This window comes from Nelumbo nucifera, chromosome 8 (assembly GCF_055504915.1).
Source record: "Nelumbo nucifera cultivar China Antique chromosome 8, China Antique-T2T, whole genome shotgun sequence".
Classification (NCBI taxonomy): domain Eukaryota; kingdom Viridiplantae; phylum Streptophyta; class Magnoliopsida; order Proteales; family Nelumbonaceae; genus Nelumbo; species Nelumbo nucifera.
The window spans coordinates 5,839,244-5,851,021 of NC_142656.1; the positions used below are offsets into that span (position 1 = coordinate 5,839,244).

The 11,778-nt window shown below is 36.3% G+C and overlaps 1 protein-coding gene across 3 annotated transcripts; it reads left to right on the forward strand.

Moving 5' to 3' along the window:
* The first annotated feature begins 1,128 nt into the window (after window positions 1-1,128).
* LOC104600754 (RNA-binding (RRM/RBD/RNP motifs) family protein) lies at window positions 1,129-9,415 on the forward strand. 3 transcript variants are annotated; one of them, XM_010263877.3, is made up of 10 exons: window positions 1,129-1,614; window positions 2,986-3,048; window positions 5,785-5,866; window positions 6,331-6,405; window positions 6,668-6,746; window positions 6,917-6,965; window positions 7,513-7,622; window positions 7,806-7,875; window positions 8,799-8,881; window positions 9,057-9,415. In XM_010263877.3, the coding sequence occupies exons 1-10, from the start codon at window positions 1,240-1,242 to the stop codon at window positions 9,085-9,087; spliced, it is 1,017 nt and encodes a 338-aa protein (XP_010262179.1). In that variant the 5' UTR covers window positions 1,129-1,239; the 3' UTR covers window positions 9,088-9,415. The 3 variants fall into 3 exon arrangements, 2 of the variants coding, with proteins under 2 accessions (XP_010262179.1, XP_088749656.1); XR_016079607.1 differs by having other exon boundaries at window positions 1,140-1,614; window positions 8,778-8,881; XM_088893530.1 differs by lacking the exon at window positions 1,129-1,614 and adding an exon at window positions 1,939-2,063.
* The last annotated feature ends 2,363 nt before the right edge of the window (window positions 9,416-11,778 follow it).

Below are 11,778 nucleotides of genomic sequence, written 5' to 3' on the forward strand. Positions count from 1 at the left end.
TTCACCAAACATAACTTATAGGCCTTTTTGTGTAGGAGCCCATCTTGCAAAGCTATAAGTTATTGTGTGAAAGCCCTCCCAAGATGGGCACTGAGCTGCTTTGGAGAATCCACTAAAAGAAGGTTCAATAAAAAGCCCCGTTTTTAGCTTAAATATAGCTATTTTGGGCTTTCTGAGGTTTTCATAGATTGTGGGCTATCTGTGTTGAATCATGATCTCCTGCTAACAAAACATGTTTCAATACCCTTCCAATCTGACATTGCACATTTCACCATGATACTAAGACCCACCAACATGCATGAAATGCGGAAATGTTGTAACATTTTCTATTGATAGGAGATCCAGACTCATATAGCTGGGGTTCACTTCATGAAGCTAGAAAAACAGCTTTTTTTGAAAGCCCATCCCAGATGGAGAAAAACTTTGGCTGTTTAGCCAAAACAGCTTAGGCCGTTTTCCATCTTTCTACACACATGATACATTCATGATAACATTATCTAATTCATGTCCTTGTTTGTCTTTTTGACTATATAAATTACAAAAATTCTTTTACCCATGGTCATGATAACATGTCATGAGCAAGAAGGCTTCTCAAAGCCCGACTCTTACACTTTTACCCCAAATTAATTTCGAGTGTATCTTAACTTCTTAAATTTAGAACATAAATATCTTAAAATTTTCATTCAACCACTTCAGCTGTTAGGACTGCTTACTCAAAGAGCAGCTTTGCTAAATATGCGTTAATTTGATGTATTACCGAACTCTCTATGACTCTATAATTGTAAATTTGTAATATAGCCGTATCGGTAGGTTGGATGGAGCGGAGGCGGAGCTATATTTGATCGCATATGGGTCAGATTCGGGTCGACATAATCTGATAGGTTTTGGATTCGAATCGGACGCACACAGATAGCTTTGTCATCTACACGTGAAATGGGGTTTAAGCTCAGGGCCGTATAAGGCGAGTCTGCTACTCCCTTGGGCGTAGCCTTGGGCTGAAACCGTGAACCACAACCGTCAAAGTATTGTTGTGGTCAGTTGGTCACACCACACCTTGAATTAGGGAACATTAAGGTGGGGCCACGCGATTCATCAAAGGCCGTCATTTCATGGTATTAGCCGAAGACTTCACCAGTGGATGTAGCGGATTTCACTTCCCCTGGGCAAAAGGGATTTTTGTTTTCGTTTTGATAAGCTGAAGGCCTCTCTCTCTCTCTCTCTCTCTCTCTCTAGTATGTCATGGATTCTAACAACGCCCATGCCGTGGCCATGGCTGCGTTAGCCTCTCAAACCCTAGTCCCTCCCGGTCTCGACGGCAAACCAATGGTCCATCACCGCCAGAACCCAGTCGTAATACCTCCATCCCAACCGCCCATTGCTCATGCCCCACCCGTCCCCGAGGCCGTCATGTCCCCAATGGGCATCCAGCATCAACCTTATGATCCCCACTACCTCCACCAACAGCAGAATTACGGATACAAAGACATGCACATCAACACCCTCTTCGTCTCCGGCCTCCCGGACGACGTCAAACCTCGGGAAATTCATAATCTCTTTCGCCGGCGTCATGGCTTCGATTTCTGCCAGCTCAAGTACACAGGCCGCGGCAATCAGGTTTTCTATTTCCTTTCTTTCTTCAAAATTCCACACTTCATAAATTACAGGGTTTGATTTTGCCTGCTTGAAGTACTTAACTAGGGATTTTTTTTCTTTATTAAGCTAATATTTTTGTTCTTCAACTTCGAATCCCTTCTAATGGTTTTGTGCTTCGAGTTTACAGACTACACCCAAGCTTCAAACTAGTAAAAAAAATAAAGAACAGATCCACCCTCCCAATGCCTATCTATGATTCATACTAACTCCTAAACCTTGCTTGCATTCGATAAAAGTTTCCTTATTGGTGGCAATTAACTGATCGAATCATACTTCCTAACTGCATTAACATGTTAATGTGCGGGTCGTGTCCGAGTTGGCGTTATGGCATGCTTGGAAGCTGACAGTTACCCGCCGTTTTACTGAAGGATCCGACTGACCCGTTTGCACCTTACCGGATCCTGGATTAGGTTTGGCATCTACAACCTGGTTGATAATTGGGTTTATTTGGATGAGTATTTGCTAACCCAGCCTGTTGTCACCTCTTTGTCAATCCAATTTATTTCATTTTTGTGTTTTTTTTTTTTTTGGGGGGGGGGGGGGCTCAGCTACTTTTGCAGTAGCTGCATTTGCATGTACATTTGTGCAGTAAGTATCCCACTTATAAAGTTTTGAGGTCCATCTCATAAATTCCCTATCCCTGCTTTGCAATTGAAGCAACTGCCACAAAATATTGTCAAGTTTACCCAATTATTTATACTTCATAATTATCAATCTTGGACTTTTCTTCTATCCTTGTACCCTGTTGCAACCTGAAGCTTTTTGCGGTAGATCTCACCATTAGGATGGATTTGTTGGGTGCCTTTGTGAAATTTCTCCTACATGTTCCCAATTCTAAATGCTGATTGTCATGTTCTCAGTCTTCCATACTGATTGGCTAGCATTTCTTTATCTCAACTAGATTCCATATCTCTGCTTTATGCACTTATCCTTGGATTCACCATCTTACGACACTCGCTATTGTGTTCGTAACAGCTAAAATGCACTTCCTGACCTTGATCTCAAACTTTTGCAATATTCATCTGATCTATGGATATATCTAACAGATCCTTGTCCTCAAAGATCTTCACTTTTGACTCATGTTTACTTCTTTCTCTCTTGCATTACAAGCACTCCTCAGAGGATACCTATGCAGAAAATAAATGGAACAAACACGTGTCTTTGGCTAAGTCGTTCCAAGTGAACCTGTAAAATGATGGTCAATTTGATACGTTTTTTCAACCTTTAGGAAGATTTGTATTTAAGGAATCACCATATTGACCCTTTCTTTATTATTATAAAATGGATTTTTTTTTTTAAATGCTAATACAAAGCATTATTCCTTATTTGCAGGTTGTTGCATTTGCTACCTTTGTCAATCATCAATCAGCAATGACAGCATTGCATGCATTAAATGTGAGAAAATACAGTAATCATTGATTTCATTTATTTATTTATTTTTTTGCAGTTTTATGTTCTCTTTCTTTTAATTGTTTTGGTGTAAGATGAAGGGGTGGGGAGAAAACAAGCAAAAGAGGCCCAGAAGGGCCTCCAAGGCTACCCACAAAGAATGGCTATATAGTGCAGTACAGGTGTAGAAACCATATTTGGCAAGGTTGTGAATTAGAACCATTTGCTGACTTTCGCATCCAAGAAACTGGAATATTCAACATAAGTTCCAATGCTTGCACCTCTCTAATATATGATATAGTTTACTGGAATACTTCCCTACCATGCAAGGGTGACCCAATCACAATAGAACAGTCATCTTCTAACAGTACTCAGATTCCTTTCTCCATCAATCAAATGTTATTGGAGAGGCATCATCTGGACTGCAACTCATTCCATTTTCCATGAAGCATATTTAAATTCTCAACCATCTTTTGTGTGAACCTCATCCAAACTCCTTGTACAGCATTATTTTTACTATTTCAAATGTGAACCATTGGCAACCCACATTCCACTGGCTTTAGGATAATTTTACTCGTGCAGCATTCTTTGTACTAAATTCTGATGGTTGCTGATAAAAAAATTTCTCTGAGGTTCAAGAATCTAGAAAACAGAGTCTCTTTCAGATAATCAGATTATCCAACATAAATACAGAAATACATAAGACTCCAGTTGTAGGAAAAACTGGAGCATGAGGTCAGACAACTAAAATGAGCTTCTTTATGAGCAGTCGAGGAGACAAGAGGGCGTTCCTATCTAAAGTTGTTCCAATTATGCTAGCTGCATGGGTTCTCATCATGAGCCTTGACACGTTACCATCTTTTTTTTTTTTTTTTTTTTGATCAATTTGACACATTACCATCTTCTTCTTCTTACTGTAATCATTTTTATCAATAAAAATCTTTATCTTCTTGATGAACAAATAGAACAGGTTATATTTGGAGTTATATTTTCTGGTTTTTGTCAGCTATATATATGTTGTTCATAATCTTCTACTAGGGCTGCATGGACATCCCACTTTGGAGGGGACTTGTGAGTCAATTCATGTCTGACTCTCTAGAATATGTTGGATTCAGCTACAATGCGAATTAGGTGGATTTACGAAAGTTCCTTCTGTGTTGACTTTTAAAATTTAGAAATCCTTACCTTAACCCCCTCTATGTGATAGTGATCCAAGAAGGGTTTAATTTTCATCTTTTCATTAGCAAAATCTCTTTCAAGCACCGCTATTGATCATAATAGGAAAACAAGAATAGGATAAGAGAAGTTTGAAGAAAAGTCAAAGAATACCATTTTAATTTTTTTGATTGATAAAGATATCTTTTCAATGAACAACTAAAAGGAAAACTTTGAAAGAACATTATGTTAATATCAGAAACTATCATTCCCAAATAGATGTTCATGGGTGTCGTATTATTTTGGATGCTCAAATTTTGAGTGCCAATCCCATGTTCTACACCTTTCCCCAGTCTGTGTCCTTTTCATATTTGGGCAATTTATTAGGAGAGAATATTCAAATGAATTCTTATATATTAACTTTCTATTTAATTGATAAATGATTACATGTGTGAACTTGGAAATTGGAATATACTTGCTTTCCCTCTAAAATGATTTAGAGTCTCTCTCTCTCTCTCTCTCTCTCTCTCTCTCTCTCCCAAAGTTTTACTTAGTTCAGGATAGGTAGTGCAGAATTTTCACTTTGTTTATGGTTTAAACTTAAAAGAGGTTTTCCTGAGGCTATTGATAGATAATGATAAAGGTATACTGGTGGGAGATATCTGAAATTTTGGGCCATGGTTGTTTTTGTGGTCCATGGCATATACACAAGGAAAGGAATTCATATTTTTTATAGAAGTCAAGATCGGTGGCTGAAGTGGTAAATATAGTATGATATCTGTTAATGAGACAGGTGTGTCATGTGTGTATTAGGTGAATTTTGAAATAGAAAGATGCATTTCAACTGTTGGGATTGGGGAATCTATCAATGGGAAGGTTTTAGTTTCTAAAATGTATGACTGTGTAATTCTTGTGATACTTGATGTGTTTATTCCCCATTTTAATAATGGAACTTTCAAGAGTAAGTAAAAATAAATAATTGATAAATCTCTTCTGCGCAAAGAACATCTGTTTTCATGTCCCCTTTATGTGATGTCAATAGTTATGGTCAAGACCTTATCCAGGAATGCAGTGCACACGAAGAAGGATTCTTCTGATGGCACATTAGCCTCCCAAACACAACACCAAGAAAAAGAAGTATATGGTCCTAATCCTTTTAATTAGGACTTCCACTTTGTATTCGAGTTTGTCTTTACTATTTTGATAATGGATACCTTGAGAATGAACTATAATGGAATTCAAGCTAAAAAGAAGGAAAAAAAAGAAGAAAAAGGAAACATATAAGCAAAGAGAAGAGCCTTCAACTATGGGCATGCTTCAGGGAATATTAGCTAGCTCAGACATAAATTGAAGTTTTGACATGGAAATTGCTTATTTCTTTGTGTTGTTCAATTGACTGCAGCTAGTAGATCAAAACATAAGAAAAATCCTTAGTCCTGTTTCAGTTGAACATTTCCAAAATTTAAACAATCTGGTAGATTTGGAGTGGAAGGACTTAATTTTACTTTTGGCTAGGTTGCTTTCTTGATAAGGTTCAGCTTCTGTTACTTCTATCTTAATGTAGATTCCCACTGATAATTGTTTCAGGGTGTAACATTTGATCCTCAGAGTGGAGCTACTCTGCATATTGAGTTGGCAAGATCAAATTCACGGAGAAAACATCCTCCAGGTAATATGGCATATATTGTTGTTTGATATTCCACTTCTACAAGTTATAATTGTACCCTCTTGATTGGCCATATATGTAGCACCTATGTCCATGCCATCCCCTTATCATGGCTTAGACTGAATGTTCCCCCTATTAATATAGCTGGTCATGTTCTATTACTTGAACAAAAAAAGATGTAATGAGGCCTCTTTTGTCCATGTGATGGAGGATATGGCTGATGCTTGCCACATGAGGAGATGATAAGGTGTAATATGTGGAAACCTTTGGATGCCTAAATTTTTACAGTTTAGATGCTTTAAGATACTATGGATGAACAAACTCCTTGTGACATCACTAGCAGAAAAAAAAACCCATTTAAAACATTAGGACATGACTTTCTGGTGTTTTTGATGGTTAGTCACTGAAGCTTTAAGGATCTTCATTATACCTTTTGACTTGGTTTGACATGTTTTCTTTGTTTTCAGGAAGTGGAGCCTATGTCATTATTGATAAGAGACTTAAAACAGAATCTGATGCCCAAGAAACCTGGAGTAATGATGGTAATATGATATTATGATGTGAAGACAAACTTTAGAAGGCAAAAAGAAAATGCCATTGTGGCTATTTCTGGGTTATGAATTTTGCCAACTTAGTTTTTTATTGTGGTCTAAATTTCTTTAACTTGGTCTACATCTTGGTTATCACTTCACAGTCCTTTCCATCTGAGAATTGCTTATGCAGTCTAGAATTCACTAGGCACTGTCACCAAACTTTGTTCTATGGCTCACTTGGCACCTGTTTTGGCACATTTTGCACGTTCAGGAGATGGTGGATCTGATGAACCATCCGGCACCGATAAACCTAATTCCAGCAACAAGGGTGATTTAGCTACTGCAGAGAGGTTCAAATGCACTCAAAAAGCACAGTAGTTATTTAGTTAGTGTTAAATAGATAAATTAAAAATTCTTATTATATGGAAGTCTTGTGTGCAATGAAAAAAGCCTCAGAATCTTGAGTTCTTTATGTCATAGTTTTGCATTAAAGTTAACTTATGTTTCTTATTGTGTTCAGTGGTGAGAGCAAGGTTGATCCTGATAATAATGCTGGAGCTGCAGTAAATGTGAGTATAGATCACGAATTATGCTATTGCTGAATATTGGTTACAGATTGGAGCTATCATATACGTAATGAGAGAAATAATGAAATCATCTTTTATTATTAAACAACAACATTGTTATTGTTGCTGCAATATTTTGCTATATATTGTGCACATTTATGGATATAGACAGATATCCTCTTCTTGATTTAATGTAGAAATGGGGTTATTTATCTCCTTCCCCTACTGGTTTGTTCAGTAAAGCTCACAGAGGAGCAGTTGGCATCTTTCTCAAAACAATTGAAGTATAAGGAGCAAGGAACTTGTTTATGCAACGAAGAAGAGAAGATTCTGATGATGTGAACCATCTGGAACACAGATGAAACCAACATGCTTTGAGGATGAAGCATATTTATTCCTGAGCCTTTTGTTTTGCCTTCTTATCCTTGTAGATGCTTATGTATTTCTATTGATTTTTTTTTTTATAGATAAAAGATATGTATTTCTATTGATTGGATACTCCGCTTATATTCCTTGGTTCAGGCTAATTGTTGTGATTTGACTATTGCAGGAGCTAACAGAAAAACTTCCAGCAGGGGAAGTACAACCATGTTCTACTTTGTTCATTGCAAATCTGGGTCCAAATTGCACTGAAGAAGAGCTGAAGCAAGCATTGTCTCAGTAAGTTTCAGAATTCAGACATGTCCACACTCCACACCTTCATTTCTGCTTTGATTGTAAGCATTTTGGTCTCATCAAATGCTTTATTCTAGCAAGCCAAACTTTTTACATGTTTTTTTTTCTGTTTTGCACATCTTAGTTTTTAATAGCACAGACTATGATAACTTATCTCTGTCATGGTAGATTTACTGGATTCTATGTACTTAAGATGAGAGCCAAGGGTGGCATGCCAGTTGCTTTTGCTGATTTTGAGGTATACATGTTTTCTGTTTCAGCAACTGTTAGTTTGGATTTTATATAATTGACTGTTTGTTTTAAGGGGAGCAAGCTTTTTGAAGCCTAGTTAAGACCTAAATTGGAAATTGTGATATCTTTTATGGGAAACCTACTTACCTGGAAGAACTGAATTATATATCCCATGATGTTGAGGATTAGCTAAATAGTTTGCACTGAACTTTCCAATGTTGAGATCGCAATTGTTTTTGACAAGGGGCTTCTTCTGCAAATCCATGTTTCTCAGTTAACACAACCTCATTTGTTGATGTTATTTTGGGGTTTATGATTAATTTCAATACATGCAAGGTGCATCTGGACATGGGAGTAGCTACAACTTATCTGATGCAAGGGAAAACACCTTTTTCCTTTTCCTTTGAGGGAGGGGTTGATGAGTGGAATGGGTTGGAGGAGGAAAAGGAAAATATACACATGTTTTTATGTTTTCAAATGATAATAGTACAATCTCACACCCTGCAAGGTTGCAACCAGAAATGGATAAACCTCTTATCCACAATTTACTTTAGCCAGGCAGAGCTAACCTTGCAGTCTGATGCCCCTGTATTTTCTTTTATTTTTTTTCTGTCATGACCCCAATAATTGCTTGCTAGATTGCAGTCCTTGATTTATTCTAGCTGCATTTAAAAATAACTTTCCCTTCCTTTCAATGAACATTGGTGTGACAATGCTTGTAAGTCCATTTTAAGGAATCACCTGATCTCCTGGATTTAGGAAAAAGGTTTATCATATTAGGGTTAGCATGAGTAGAAACCCTAAATGGTATTTGACATTTTAATCACAATGAAATATACTAATTTCCATATATAATAGCATATTAATTTCCCACAAAAGCTGAGATATATATTGATTTTATATCCACAGCAACATGTTTGTTGTTGACAGGATGTTGAGCGTGCAACTGAAGCCATGCAGAGTCTTCAGGGAAGCATGCTACCTTCGTCCGACCGTGGCGGTTTGCACTTAGAGTAATCTTTCTTATCTTTATTTATAATAATCTTGAATATTATCTCCGATGCAGAGTGACCTTTCTTATCTTTATTTACAACAATTTTGAACATCATCTCCTGAACTCACATACTCTGAGCTATTTGCATCTCCCACACACTGAAACCAAGTGATCATTCTTTTGTGCTTGCTCAGATATGCGAAATCTAAGATGAGGAAACCTTGATAGAAGGAACCGCTTCTCCAGTCCCAGACACTTGTCAAGCAGAATGTGACGGATTTTGACCCAAGTCAAGATTCCTGAGCTCGGCTAGCATTGTATTTGCCTGTTGTGAAGGGCCTTATAATGTATCCCCAACATAGTAAGGGCTATAGAGAGAACTATTTATTCATTGATGTATTATGCAACTTGGGTTTACTCATTAATGTATTGTACAACTTGGGTGCAAGACATTTCTTTTTATTTTGTTTCTAACTTTTTGAACCCCATGGCCTTGTTAAGACACTGAACCAGATGGTGGTTATGGTGCGTGCTTGTGAAATGTTTTAGACAATCTCTTGGACCCATTTAGTCTGTTTATTTCAATGTCTTCCGCAGCAGCAGTGAGTTGTGCTCGGGGAACCTGAATTTAACACATTTATTGGCATGGATGGTCATTGTTTTGCACTGTACAAGGAATATCTACCTCAGCAGCACCAGCAGCCGAGCTCAGGAATCAAAGAAATGGGATGTTAAACCATAGCCAATAATGGTCTGTAATAGAAAAAGCAAGAGGTGGTAAACAGAGGGTAGATGATAAATCCTTTCTTGTATGCTTGAAGTGAGGAGGTGGTGGCCGGGAATGGTCGACTGAGAGACTTAGGAGAGGATCCCTCTCCCTCCGCGTATTAAAAGAAAAAAAGTGGGGGTTCCTCTCCCTCTCTCTATTTCTTCTTCTATTTTCTCCATCTCTATCATTCGAAAATCTGGTTGAGATAAAAATGTTGGGTTCCAATTCGAGATGAATTCCCCCATACCAAAAATGGTGTGAAATAAATGATGATCCCTAGGTAGGGTTACAAATAACTTGGATCAGATTCGAATTTTGAAACTGAACTGAATCAGGTAAGAGCTGGATTTGGATACCTTCTTTGATCCTAATAAATTGGATAGAATCTAATAAGTTGATCCATTTAGTTACGATCCAATTCGTTTTGATCTGAATAGGGGTGCAAATGGATCGGATCCGATCCGATCCTATTTGGTCAAATTTGGATCACCCCTGGTTGGATCGGATTTGGATCACCCTCTACCCGATCCAATGTATTATATATTTATAAATATATATCATTAATATATATATGTATATATATATTACATGCTATTTATTTATTTATAAATATATTATTTATATTGTATTTTTATAAATTTGTTATATTATTACTTTTTTTTATAAAAAAACATATATATATTTACATATATATGATGAAAATAATTAAAAAATACTTGTATTTTTTTTTATTTAAATTGGTATATTTTATTTTTTCTTTTAATAATTTATTATATTTTAAAGAAAACAAATCAGGTCTGAAGATTCAAATTCAGATTGAGTCCTATTAGATCCGACTGGATCGGCTTTGAATCCGATCTGATCCGTTTGAATCCCTAGATCTAATTTGATCTTTTAGTTATGAAATATTATATATATATATATATATATATATATATATATATATATATAATGTTATTTATGTTATATCATCAATTTTTTTATTACAATCCAAATTGAATTAGATATCCAATAAGATATTTGAATTATAATTTTAAAAATTGGACGAATTCTTATCAAATTTAGATTGGTCGAATTTTTATCGAATTGGATATAATCTTTACCGAATTCGATCAGCCCTATCCATAGGTGGAATGAAAGGTGGGTGGATAATCCCAGGGTTTTGGTTTTGTTTGTAAAATAAGTTAAGATTAAAAGGCTAAACTTATCGATTGGTCAAACAGATGGACAATGGTCAGGTCAAATGGTCTCTGGTGACTGGTGAGCCCAGATTAGTGTTATTCGCTACACATTCATCATTCTAGCGTTTTAGGCTGTGGCCACGTCTATTAGTGTTGGAGTTTATTTGTTTGTAGTTTGTACTTGTTTTTTTGGGCCAAAAAAATAAATAAAATTCAAAGCCACCCAAAAAAAATGCATGGATTATTCTTACTTCTAATAAGGGTAAATTGGTCCACCAACTGTGTCTGTCTGTCTGTTTGCTCCGACACAGGAAGTAGCAATACTTGGGAGGATGACAGCTCAATTTGTGTCATTAGAAGAAATAAACCATTGGATTTGAACTTTTCAGTTAAAGGGGCCCACTTATATAAACGTTATATGCTTCACATTAAGATGCCACTGCGCTACCGTTGATCAAGTTGGTTGACCAGTGATCATCAGAAAACGAATCTAAGTGGATGGGTGAAACATCTGCTTGTGCGATACGGGGTGTCCCCAAACACTGCTTATTTGCGTAGTTGTAAATTTGTAATTCGTTGATTAACTGTCATTACAGTGCAAATAATTTATATTGATGCAAAATTATAATAATGTAAATAACTTGAGTGTAAATTTTGATTTATTTTTATTTTATATTTTACCTTACTTTGTTCGATTGTACTATAAATGAAGTACAATAAGACTTAACACCCGATAAAAAATAAAGTAAAACCTAAAATAAAATTAAACCAAAATATGCATTCTTTTCATTCTCATACATTTCGACTAATGCAAATAAGATTTCACTGCAACCAAACACATCCAAAAGGTTTATCACACATACACAAAAAAAAAAAAAAGTTGTCAGATGTCAGCTGTGATGATATTAAATGACATACGACACTTAAGCTTAAATTTTAATTAACCTCAGGTCCTCAACTATACCC